This window comes from Pempheris klunzingeri, chromosome 8, assembly GCF_042242105.1.
Source record: "Pempheris klunzingeri isolate RE-2024b chromosome 8, fPemKlu1.hap1, whole genome shotgun sequence".
Classification (NCBI taxonomy): Eukaryota; Metazoa; Chordata; class Actinopteri; order Acropomatiformes; family Pempheridae; genus Pempheris; species Pempheris klunzingeri.
Window position 1 is genome coordinate 16,006,092 of NC_092019.1, and position 13,306 is coordinate 16,019,397.

General features: G+C 39.1%; 2 protein-coding genes across 7 annotated transcripts; both read right to left on the bottom strand.

Moving 5' to 3' along the window:
• Positions 1-2,090: 2,090 nt before the first annotated feature.
• Positions 2,091-5,010, bottom strand: LOC139205665 (RIIa domain-containing protein 1). Of its 5 annotated transcripts, none has more exons than XM_070835947.1 (5): positions 4,835-5,010; positions 4,619-4,695; positions 3,700-3,746; positions 3,065-3,131; positions 2,091-2,294 (listed from the first exon to the last, which is right to left on the bottom strand). In XM_070835947.1, exons 1-5 carry the CDS (start codon positions 4,913-4,915, stop codon positions 2,216-2,218), a joined length of 351 nt encoding a protein of 116 aa, XP_070692048.1. In that variant the 5' UTR covers positions 4,916-5,010; the 3' UTR covers positions 2,091-2,215. The 5 variants fall into 5 exon arrangements, with proteins under 5 accessions (XP_070692048.1, XP_070692052.1, XP_070692051.1 ...); XM_070835951.1 differs by having other exon boundaries at positions 3,042-3,131; XM_070835950.1 differs by having other exon boundaries at positions 3,022-3,131.
• Positions 5,011-6,140: 1,130 nt separating this feature from the next.
• On the bottom strand, positions 6,141-13,135 carry il6r (interleukin 6 receptor). Of its 2 annotated transcripts, none has more exons than XM_070836102.1 (10): positions 12,902-13,132; positions 10,949-11,563; positions 10,525-10,648; positions 9,696-9,874; positions 9,434-9,600; positions 9,126-9,267; positions 7,548-7,594; positions 7,353-7,395; positions 6,839-6,950; positions 6,141-6,665 (listed from the first exon to the last, which is right to left on the bottom strand). In XM_070836102.1, exons 1-10 carry the CDS (start codon positions 12,981-12,983, stop codon positions 6,401-6,403), a joined length of 1,776 nt encoding a protein of 591 aa, XP_070692203.1. In that variant the 5' UTR covers positions 12,984-13,132; the 3' UTR covers positions 6,141-6,400. The 2 variants fall into 2 exon arrangements, 1 of the variants encoding a protein (XP_070692203.1); XR_011584474.1 differs by having other exon boundaries at positions 6,521-6,665; positions 6,839-7,056; positions 12,902-13,135.
• Between the last annotated feature and the right edge of the window lie 171 nt (positions 13,136-13,306).

A 13,306-nucleotide genomic window follows, 5' to 3' on the forward strand; every position in this document is an offset into this window, starting at 1 on the left:
TTGAATTACAAGTTTGAAATTCATGCAAACACACTCTTTTCTATTTTCTCCCTCACAGACAAATTCATCCCATGATAAAGTCTCACCCTTATCCTGGCACTTCTTCATCTGATGAAAAAAACAAAACAGACATATCATGATTATATGGTAAAGGATAATACTTAACAATTTTCTTCTCTGTGATGGTATTAAAAAGGGTTAGGGGCTTTTTAACCACACATTTTTCATGAACTTTATGATTTTCTTGAGGAAAGTTTTTGAGGATCCTATGACATTATTTAGCATTATTATTAATTATTATTTTTTGATATATTTTATGGCAAGAAATCTACTTAAAAATCGAGATCAAACAATAACACATTTAATCAATGGAGCCACTTCATGTTGGGTACAATTAGATTTCTGTGAGTGACTGCATCACTGGCCTCTATAACATTAAAGTGAAAAAAAAGAAAGAAAACGACGACAAAGAAAGCTAATCTGTGTTGAACTTGAAAATGTGCATAAATCAGAAACAGTTGCTTTGCATAGTACTTCTAGATGAGAATCTCATTCAAAACGAAGAAGTATTCACTGAAACTCATACCAGCTTTTTGGCCATGTCTTTGAAGTCACGTTTATTTCCAGGCATCCTGTCTGGGGGCTTTGCTGAACAGGTAGAAACAAATTATTATGAAAAGACACACATAAACAAGATGCAGGTAATCTGCCAGTTATAAGAGGGAGATGATGCATGTGATGGTGTTGCTGCTTACCCAAGGTCAGACAGGCCATGATGAGCAGAAAGACAAATGTTCCTCCTTTTGGAGCCATGAAGAAAAGACCTGCCTGATTTGAACAGAATTCAAAGTGTGCATTAAGAGCAACACATATTACAACTGATTTTAACATATATTTTATAATGATGTGCTTTTCTTTCCATAACAGAAAAAAGTTATTCTTTGTCAGGTGTGAGGATTGTATAATTAGGTCTCTGGTTGTTATGGAACCTCGTCTCCATGTGAGCCACCTCCAGTTTTCTGACATACATCCTTCTCTGAGGAATGGTGATAATACTTCCCTATAGTTACCATCTTTGCTACTTCTCCTAAGGGAGGCTCCATGGACTTTGGAGGATAACGTGCTGTGAAAAACAGGTTCACAAGTGTACATGATGTACTGTGACACAATATTTTGTCAGCTTCTCGAATGGTTCTCACATATTGTTCTGTCTCAAACATTTGCATGTTGGTCATTTGCATACATTCAATTTGTTTACTTTCCATTGATTTTACTTTTCATTTAAATATGCTTAATGAGTAAAAATAAGAACAATACAATAGTAATTACATTATCCCAAGTCCTTCTAGTGTCTCTTGTACAGCCAGACAAAATTTTAATGAGTAATTATTTATTTGCCGGTTAAATAATACATCAACCTGACATCACAGGTAGCCATCATTTGTCAATTATTAGGTAAGACAAACAAAATAAATAACTATCAAAACATTCAAAAACACGTGTATTTTACCTGCAAATCTTTTAACTATGTTACTGCTTAAACATAATGACATACCTGAAACTATAAACACAATCTATGTACAAATTAGTTTTTACTCACAGAGTGTGTGTGTTGCTTCTCTGCCTTTCTCTGAAGCCTGATGTGAGTTGGCCGGGTGGTTACCTGTCCTCTACTGAGTCAAAGCAGGTGCATGGTATTAAAACAGTCTGTTAGTGTGTTTGTGTGTGTGCATGAGACAGAGAGGGAGGGGGGGAGAGAGAGAGAGAGAGAGGGAGAGAGAGAGAGAGAGAGAGAGGGCTGTGCACTCTTCTAGATGTCTATTTTAACTGATGCATTATAATTTTTCTTGGCAAAATACTTTAATAAGTTTCTGGATTGTCATCACAAATAAAACTGCAGCTTTTACTCTAATCTTTTCATTAAACCACTGCACACTTGTAAATCTGACACAATGGTTCACAGTGCTGAGTGACGAGCTGACAATAGATCATAAAGCAATGAGACTTGATTGGATGAGCAGTTTCTCATTTATTTCTGAGTTTCTATACGATGATACGATTATTCTTCATATCATACATCAGTTCAAATGACAGTTGGAAAAGGAGGAAGGGCTAGTACAAACAAATGTACAAACCACAAACAAATATGTTGCTGGATTTTCCAAAGAGAAGTACAAAGCCAAAACAAACAAAGACCACAACATAATTAAAAGCTCTATTCAAGCTCTCCAGCTGGAAAACATAAAACAGCAGCCTCTGAGAACCGAGTGGTAATGATGAAGTCGGTTAAGAGTCTAAAAAAGACAGGAGATTCAAAGTCAGTGAACTTTCACAACAAGATGCAACGATTTCATATAACTTGTATAAATGAGTGGCTGTCTGTCTGAAAACTACAGTTCCATTATTAAACCTATTTCTCTTTTTTTGTTTTCCAAACAAATGTGAATCCTACTTTCCAAAGGCACAAAACAGAATATGTATATTAAAAAGCAAAAGGAGATAAGAAAATAAAACTAAGGACAGAATTTGAGGAGAGACTGGATTATGAATACTTATTATCTAAAAAGTAGAAAAACGTCTATTTGTCTATTTGCAGCTTCATCACTAAATAATTGAGCGAAGTAAATATTATATCTTGACTGGTCTATGTAGTTGAGTCTATATGCAGGTCAATGCAGACTACAGTATGTCCACTCATCAACTGACTCCACAGTGGGAAGGGCTAGTTGCAGCTAGTAAACACAAACTCCAGTATGTCCCTTCACAATCATGTTCACAATCATGTTAGCAATCATGCGACAAAGAGCACACGGTGCTGTATGTGGAATACCCACAGGATATCCTCTTCTCATCAACCTTTAATCACACTCATTAGGAGCAGCCTTTGCCATCTATTCCTGGCTGGCTTCCTGCGTATGGATGATAGCAATCTGACAATAATGCTATCAGCTGAACAATTTGTGGACTGACACAAACGTATCAGTGTCTTTGTTGTTACTAGAGTAGAGTCTGTACATGTACAAGGCTCAAAGACGAAGCACCATGAATGTTGGTTGTGTCTCACTCCACATCACTGTTTCCTTCCATTTTGGAGCCAGTGACCACATGAAGGTTTGGGCTGGTGAAGTGATCTGAAAAAGGCCATTGACAGAGGTGAGTGACGTGAAGTGAAGATTATGCTGGTGTGTGTTAGTAGTAAGTTTAATTTAATTAAACACCATTAGTCATAACCTTGGCAACGTTTAAAGAATAAAGGTTAGTGTCAGTGGAACTAAGCCATCATCCCTTTTGCTCCTACCAAAGTTTTAGTATAATCTTTCAAATTGTGTCACAAAATTGCATTTTAAAACAGCTGAGTCAATAGTGCATTTGTTTTCTGCACCTCCTTGATGTCACCCAGTTCATCTGTGTAGCTCATTGATGTGTTTTTGATTGTTTTAGGACAACAAGGGAGGTCTAAGGCACAGAGAAATTAGCTATATCATGTTACACACACAATGCTTGTTAGTTGGATCAATTAATTGTTGGGTTTGGACTTTTGATTTGATTTTTTTTTACAATAAAAAACAACTATGAATCATTACACCCAACACAATAAAATCACAACATTAAATGTGACATACAAAAAACAAAGGAATGCACAATTCACTGTGTGTGTGTATGAGAGGGTGTGTGTGTGTGTGTGTGTGCAGAACTCACCTGCAGCAAACTTGCGGATGTCAGCAGGCCTTTTAAGAACCACATCTCTGTTGAGGGATGACAGGTGTGTTGAGGATGGTTGACTCCCAGCCAACATGTCAAGTCAAGTTGTTTAATAGAATGTGGTGAAATGGTTTTTTTTTTTTTAAAAGTATGGCACTTAAAGAATTCATTTTATCATCCTAACAAAACAACAAAGCTAATGGTCACCAGCCAAATTCAGGGTTAAATTACACTTACACTGGAATAGTTTGCCTGTCAAATTACATTTAAGTTTCTTCCGAAACATATTTGCATAATCCTCCATTTGGTTAGGCTTTAATTCATTCATTTTTAAAGCATATAATTGTTACAGCATTGTTTTAAGATAAGATAAGATAAGATATTCCTTTATTTATCCCACAATGGGGAAATTTCAAGTCAGCAGCAGTTCTGATTCACACATACAAGATACAGTTCACACATACAAAGAAAGGGAATAAAAAATATTAAATATATATATGTTTGTATTTAATAAAGTTAAATATTAATTCAAATAGCTGTTAGATAGCTGTTATGTCCGCTTCTTCCTCTTAAATATAGTAAGATACACTGTTACTATTTGTGATTCTCTGTAATATTTGCTGGTTTCTTTGATCATACATCCTATTAAATACAAGTAGCAATGAAAAGGAGGACACTAACATTAGGACAAGAGTAACGGGACAAGATCCACGTTAACATTCATAAAGGCTCGCTTTGTCGTGTCGTTACTCACTGGGATTTGTTTGTTTACATCCAGATGAGAGAGCTGGACTCCTTCAGCATGTCATGAGGAGCAGGCTGAGTTTATGCTCGTTTCAAACTAAAGCTAAAGCTCACCAGCTGACACAGAGAACAAAGTTAACCTGCTGATTATCACCGATTAACATCTACTGACCTCAGAAAGTCGCCTATCAATACTTCAACCTCTGGATGTGACCTCAAATATTTCTCATTGTCGATTCTCGTCTTGATCTGAGAATCAGAAGAAGAAAAAACATTTGAGACTTGCTGATAACCAGCACACACACACACACACACACACACACACACACACACACACACCAGGCTGCAGTTTATAGCAAGCTAATGTAGCTTTAGGCTTCAGTGTTACCTTGAACTGTCGCAGTTTCTCTTGCTGCTCAGCGCTCAACACGCCGACGTCCAGTTTCGCCAAACCGCCTTTTCCGGCCATCACTTCTCTACAAAAGTTCGTCTATATTTTGTCTGCAAATACCGTAAAATGAACACTGGCCGCCTATCTAAACTAGTTCACCGTTTGGAGCCATGTTAGACTCAAAATGGTCACCTGTTACTGACACAGTTGCGTGCTGTCTAGCAACACCTGTTGCTGTGGAAACGACCTCCACCAATTTACGGCTCCGTCGCTAGGTGGCGACATACGGCAGGAAAAACCATTATCGTTATGATTATTATTATGATTATTATTATTACTTTAATAAAACAAGCCAATAGTTCACAACCATTGTACAATCTATGTTCACAACACTATTACAATTTTAAGTGATTTTGTAAATTAAATGAATCTGTCTTTAAAAGTGAGAGTGAGCTGTTGTGTCAGCTTCAGGCCTCAAAAATTCAACTTTTTAAACTTTTCTGTCATGTTACAAGAGCAGTAAACTGCCAGAACTGACTCAGTTCATCAACTTTTCTATTTACACACACCAAATCCCACATATGACCATACAAATCCTGTTTGATAAGGATTTGCCTAAGAACTGATTAGGTCCAGCTGTATTAAAAGCTGTAAAACTATTTCAAAATCCTTTTGATTTTTGTCTTTTAGTATCCCAATATGGCTAGATTAAGCTGCTAGTGGGGCCAATCAAAAAAAGAGGCCTGTGATAATTCCCTGTTCCTTCCATTCCTACCAGTTTCCTCATGCTTTCTTTGCTAGAATACTACAGAAACCCAGATTTGTTGACTGGTAATTTGATTTTATTAATTAAGAATAAAATTGAGCATGAAGGTCTTAACTATACTTTACGACTGACGCCCTCTTCAAGCCAGAGCCTCTCGGTTTAGGACTAAAGCAGGGGCCGCTGTAAGGCCTGTGTCACCTCAACTGTGGCTCACACAACTCCTCCAAGTCTGCATGTAGAAGTGTCCTTGAGCAAGACACTGAACCCCAACTTGCTCCTGAAGCAGCTTCAGTGTGTGAGTGTGTGTGAAAGAATAGTCTCCTCCAACTTAGATTCTTCCTGTATGAATGATGAGTGAATGGGTGAATGAAGATGTGATGTAAAAGCACTTTGAGTAGTCAAAATGACTGGGAAGCGTATTCTTCAAACCTTGCAAAGAACATGTGGAAACTAAAAGGGCAGGATGTGAGTGATATATTTGATAAACCTTAACAAAATTACTTACAAACAGAACATGAGGAGGTATTTTTTGACTCAGGCCACACTTTATTATGCCACAGACATAGGAGGTAGTAGCTGAAAGGCTGCTATTCAGACAAAAGTCTTTTAGAGGTATGTTAGGCACGATAGAGTTAGATAGATAGAGAGACAAATTACATAAGCTGTTCCTGAGTTTGCTTCCAACAGAAGCCCATCGAGGGACCATACAAATCTATACAAGTCAATAAATCTTTTGTCACACTGGCTTTAAAATGGAAAAACAATCCAAAGAAGTAGTTCCCCCGTCTGCCTGGTCATCAGTACCTCTGGAGCAAGAAATAACTTGTGTTATCAAAGTGCATGCCCTCTATCCTCTTCTTCACCTGCTGTTCTTCCTCATTTTCCTCTTCCCCTTCTTCCACTTCACTTTCTTTGTAACGCAGAGGGGCAAAGGTCACCAGAGCCTGCACTTCTGGAGCTGTTGGGGCAGAAGGTGGAGGTGGAGGCGAAGGCTGAGGCGAGTCACCACAATGGGCGACGACACTCTGACTCTGGATTTTAGACATAAACTTGTCCTTGTGTCTAAAATGAAAAAAAGAGAAGTTGACAAAGAATGTGCTGAGGTTTAAAATCAATGCCGTCCATCCACCAACTATTATTTAACTCATGTTATCCATGTTATAGATATAATGGTGTTTATTGTACAGCAGAAAATACAGACATACTAAAACATAACCAAGTGCACATCTCACTACCTGAATATGTAGATAGCCAAGATGACTGACAAGAGAGCAAATGAACTGAGGATCCACAGGACGTGATGTGACACCTCCACTGTGATCTTCACTGGTTCACAAACCGTAGTAACTAAAAGGAGAGAAGAAGTGAAGAGAAATCCCAATGGAGCTCAATAACATGTATGCAAGTATATGTTTGGGTGTGCCTGAATGTGTGCCTGAATAAGTAAGTGAGTCTGTGTGTGTGTGTGTGTGTGTGTGTGCGAGAGAGAGAGAGAGAGAGAGAGAGAGAGAGAGAGAGAGAGAGAGGTGTGTTGAGCCATGTCTCCTATGGCTTGTTTCGTTGTTGTGCCTCAATTATTATGATGACATGGCTTCCTGTTAAAAACCCAGTGGGGCAGATGGGGGTTTTCAGCACTAACAACATTTAAGAGTTCCCCCTCTCTCGTTCTTTTCCCCCCGTCTCACCACACACACATGCACACACACACACACACAATTAACCAACCATCCAACCAACCAACTATCTTACCATCATTTTCATATGTTCCAGAGCCTTCAGTGTAGACTGTAAGCTGCAAGGTAAAGACATAACACATGGAAGAGTATGAGATACTGGAGACAGGACAACAATAAACAATGTATGCAGTGCGAGTGTTGGGGGAAAATCAGACAGAGAGAGCATCATGGATTTTCTGATAGAGAAGTGCAACGTTGAGACTCTTACCATTGTGGTACTGAGCTCTTCATTCAACAGCTCAACTGACCCTGGAGCTGAGGAAAGAGACATCCATATATGTTTACACTGTATATATAAAATTAACTGATCAATTTTAACATCAGCCAATGTCCATCCATACAGATGTCACGTTATCAAGCGTTATTAAGCTCCTGCAACAGAGTCTTAAGTAAAAGTTAAAGCATATTGTAATTAGTGGATTATCTAGATTAGTGTTTCCCATCTGGGATTTGGGGTCAAACCTGAGGGTTAGCATGATGATGAGCAGGATAGGAATCAGAAAAAACATAGTTCTGTTGTTTATTTTTTGTTTAGATTTCCATCTAATGTTTGCCTTTTTTCTTGTGGATTATTGTATTCACATTTTTTTTTCGTATTTTTTTGTACTTGTAACAAGTAGACTTGTACAATCAGTAACGAGTGGATTACTTTGTTTTAAAGGACCACAAGCAAAAAAGATTGGGAACCACTGATCTAGTGTTCTGTGAGTGTATACTTCTGTTAGGTCGTCAAGAATTGCAAAAAAAAGTTTATTTTGCAGTAGAGAGTTATTAAACCTGCATATCAACTGTTCAATTTTACAGTCTTCTTCATGTCTTCTGAGTGCAAGTGTGTGAGTTCTTCTGCGATGTGCCTGCACATGAAATAGTCTTTTTACTAAGGCACTTTATATGCACATTCCCTGATCCAAAAGTAGGCAGGATGCATAGAATATTTATTAATTTATTTTTGGGACAGTTTGTGCTTTTATTTCGGTATTTTGGCTGTAGAGAGCTGACAGGAAATGAGAGGAGAGAGAAAAGTTGATGACATGCAACAAAGATCTCAGACTGGGGAAGTTAAAGCTCAGAAGAGAAGCTCAATAACATTATCATGCCTGTCCAATAAATATGAACCAACAGCAGGAGACATTAGCATAGCTTAGCAGAAAGACTGGAAACAGCTATCGTGGCTCTGTCCAAAGATAAACAGTCCTCCTACCTGAACCACACTAATTAACTTCTCATGTCTAGTTGGTTAAATCTTTCCTAAAATAGTCAAGTTGAAAGTCAGCGTTACAGAGAACAGAAGAATGTGTTAAAAATTTGCAACAGCATGTCACCTTCATTTTAAATGAGGTACATTTCATTTAGTAAGTGGTAGTAGCCTATGTTCTATTCTTTTCTTCACAAAGAAACGTATCCAGAGTCCAGAATACTGCGTGCATGATGTGCATAAGCAGTAAACTTATTCAGAGAGGACCTGGAAGGGCTAATAGTGTGTATGTATGGGAGGAAGTTTTCATACACAGCGTGCCTGGAATAACCCCATCATACGGGAAGGAAAGAGGAGTCCTGCCTCCTTCGGTTGTCATGGCGACTTTTGTCTGGGTCCAGGGTGGTTCAATGATTTACAAGTCCACTTAATTCACATCAAAGTCCAAATCTCTGAAATCATACGGCACTTTTTCTGGATGTTGGCTCCTGAGTGATTTGATGTTTCTATTAGTAACAGTGACAGTCTGATCTCTTTTCTAAATGATTTGATTTGGTGCTGTTCTTTCTATGTGTGCATATGTGTGTTTACCTATCCAGCTGCTGGCACTGACAGGCGTACTCCAATCACTCCACTGACCGTCATATTCCTCTTTAGTTCTGATCTGTATCTGGTACTCAACACCAGGCATTGCATCAGTGATAGTGCAACGCTGGTTGTTAACAGCTATTATCTAAATAGACACATAGAAATAGACAGTCAGGTAAACACACATCTCACTGTCACCCTTAACAGTGCATCGAACCACTGAGCTGTGAAAAATTAACACACACTGACATGCTCAAAACCGCCCATGCATGCATAGATACCCAACATCTTTTGGGTGTACCGGCACACACCTGCCCATATGAGGAGAACTGGAGAGGTTTGTATTTGACCTCATAGGTTAGTTTATAATAGCTGTCTTGAGACTTCCAGGAGGTTGGGAAACTCCAGGTGACCACAATCTTCTTGTTCTGTCCCTTCTCCTGTCCGGCCCACACGTTTGACGGAGGGTCAGGCTTTACTGAGGGAGCAGGCAGGAATATAGTGAGAGCTTTAGTGCGCTTTACAAACACACATGTGACATGGACACACACCCGCCTTAACACACCCACTTACAAATTTCCAGAGGTGTGAAGTTCAGCAGGGCGCTGGTGGCGTTGCCTGTGATGCTTGTAACGCACAGGTAGGCAATGTGAAGGATTCTCTGCTCGTCGTCATTGTGGTCTAGAGCACACCAACAGCGGGAGCGCTGAGGTGAGTATGAGCACTGAAAACGAGTGAACGTCTGCATGGGGCTGAGGGAAGGAAAGACAGAGAAAGAGCAGTGTCACATTAAGACATAAAGAGAAGAATATAACATGTCATATAACATGGAGAACATTACTGGATTTGCTGTTGCAGTTTTAGCCTCTGTATGAAATCCAGCTCTCTGTCTCCCCTCATTTCTGGATTTTCAATTTTCAGCACATTTTTTTCAACCAATACTTTCACATACACTTACATTTAAACACTCTCAGCATTTTCACTCAGGGTCTGAGGACAGAGGCTGTCTTGCGCCATTTAATGCTATTTGTGATTTGTTATTTTGGGAAAAAAAAAAAAAAAGACTTGACATTCAACTGCATCCTAAAAAAATTTTTTATTTTCTGGTTAATTGTTTAATTTTGAATCTAAAACAGTCAATTAAAATAGCACATGCTCTGGTTTTAAAAGTCTAGAATTGTATAATATTATGTATAACCCATTACCAAGCATCAAAGTACTTAAAATAATTTATTACATGAAATTCTAAATTCTGCTAATACACCTATTGACAGGTTTGGCAGGTCAGTTGACATAGGGCCCATCATTATATGTTATATTTTGTTATTAAGTATTATTTACTATGTCCACACCATGTATAAATGATTTATTGGGGAGTTGTAGTGTGACTGTTTGTCCTTACCTTTTACTGAGTAAGAGGGAACAATTAGGCAATATAGTGATGGACTTCTGAGGTGACGATTCACAGCGAATCTTACTGCTGGGTGACTTTTTGTAGCAGGACAGGCTGGGACTCTCTGGAGGATCTAACACATATCAAAGACAGGCAGTGGTACTGTACATTCATTATTCAGTCAGTCAGTCAATCATTTGCTGTATTAAATATATCTACATTGGGCACTGATCACCTTTTAATGAAATACTGAATAATGTAATGTTAAGACTTTCCTGAATATCTGAACTATCTTAATGTTCATCATTATTTACTATTATTATTATTTACTATTAACACAAGGTCCTTACATTAAGAGTGTCTTACTCAATTGTTTTTTCCTTTAAAATATGTCAGGATCAACTCAAACAACATCATTGCCGCTGTGACTCACCTGCGACATTTACTTTTATGGAGAACCTCTCTCTGCCTCTGTGGTAACACGTGTACTTCCCAGAGTCTCTCGCTCTCACTGAGGACAGAGACAGTGTGGTCCCTCTCCTCTCAAATGTTATTCCTCCCCAGTCTCCTTTTCCCACCTCCCTACCGGTCCACTTCCACTGAGGCCTCGATTTTATGCCTCTTGTTACCCTGCTTCCTTCCTCCCCCTCCTCGTCCTCCTCATCCTCATAGTCTCCCTCGCCATCCATCTCCTCAGCCTCCCAGCTGGATTCACGCTTCAGCAGTCTGGGCGTGGTGGTTGGCTGGACCACGGTGGGAGAAGCTGTGTATCCTGTATCTGCAGGGATACTGTTTTCTGCTGCATATGTGGGGTTAGAGTGCTGTCCCTCACTTACAGCCTCCTCATTTGTCTCTTTATCACTTTTCATCCAGACCCCAGTGTTTCTTATAATGTTGACAGTGGTTGGAGTTGCAGTGGAGGAACTCCTCCTTCTGTTGGTCCCTCCTCTGGCCATGCTCACCTTTACTCCATCCACCTTCACATGACCACTGCAGGTCAGGACCAGCTTACTCCCTGGCAATAAAACCAACACACCAGGGGGGGGCTCTGCATAGAAAAACAACAGCAACAAATACAAAATGTATAGAATTAATATCAATCAATTTGTGAATTGTTGTGAATTATGTTCATGACAGCCAACACATTTCAGTTTCAAAACTTACAGTCATATAGTATTTTGCAGACAATGAGTTTGCAGTTGACTAAGCACAGTGCAGAAAGGATGCAGCATTGCATAACCAAAATTACCAACTCCTTTTGAACTTCCTCTTTTAACATGTCTCTCCTCTTCACTGTTTCTTTTTCTGTCTGAAACCAAGCCCCCTCTGTTTCCTCTCTCACTTATTTAGATTTCTGATGTTCCCTGATTATTCTGATTTTCTGATTGCAGACTTGAGACATGCCTTAGCTGCTATTTGTGTTGATAGCCCTCTGTTTGGACTTGACTGGCTAATGTCAGAAGTCCATTGACCTTGTGTAGTGCAAACACACATTCTCTCCCTTTCTCCCACTTTCCCAGTTCCCTGACATAAAACAGAAATAGAAAATAGAAAAAAGGCTCTGCAGCTGAGTGACTACTGTATGTGGACAGCTTTTAGGTTTTACACGTATTTTAAAATTGCATTTTTTAAATTTGACCCTGTGCACAAACAGTTTGGATAATTCTGTTCTGACATTAGACGAATAAAGAGTCTCACAGCTTCATGCCTCCCTCCAGCAGTTTCAGTCCAGTACAACAAGCACAACCAAGGTTAAAAACACATTTCTGGTTGGTGCTGATTGGAGCCTGTACATAGAGTAGTTAGTTGTACATAAATTCATAAAACAATAATTCAGTGTCTTGACTGAACTTAATGACAAAAATGACAAAAACAAACAAACAAAAACCCTTAAAGAAGCCAGAGTAGGCCTAACGTTTAGATAGTCTTTATCTTAAATACAGTTTAGTTTTTTAGGAGGACAGCATGAAATCTGTGTGAATTTTCATGTGAAACAAAAACAGAAAGCCAATACCGGCCATTTAAAACAGTGCTGCGCACATTCTGCTCTTGGTATTGTGGAATTATCACAGCCTATTTAAATTTCTGTAAATATGATGTGAACAGAAATAAAACAACAAAGACAGTGCAAACAATACAGGCTGCTGTTGCTTGCTGTGATTTATCTAATCTCCACTCCAATAAAAAAAAAAAAGAGAATAATCTGAATCACTCCTGTGGGAGATAATAAGGACCTCTGAGTCTAACAAAAACACCTTACACTTGCTTTTAAAATCAAGTTAAGTTATTTAGTTAAGTTAAGTTACTTAAGTTACTTGACATGTCAACTCATTAAACTAATGTATATGTCAGGACAGATTAGTCGTAGTCCAGTCTAGGAGTTTACCTTTTCTGAGGCAGGTCCCGGCGAAAATGCTGTGGACCGGAGTGGCGCACAGAGCACACAGCAAAGGGAGAAAAATCCGCATTTTTGTGCATGAATCTCCCTTTACCGCGTCCAGCACTGACTGGCCCCCATCAAGCTTTTCAAACGAACAAGTGACAGCCCCCCCACACACAGAGGATTGTTAAAGACGATTGTTAAAGAGGAGAGTTTAAGAGACGTCCTCTGACAGCAGCAGTCTGCTGTCCGTCAGACCCGTTATTGTGAAATCCCTGCCCTCTTCCCCTTAGAGCCCGTTACACAGAGGAAATCCTCCTCAGCGTCAAAATAAAACCTCCATGAAAGCTGAATATAGGCCTGCTTTTAAAATCTGTCATAGTCTGTGAGTGCCTTTGAGTGTATATATAT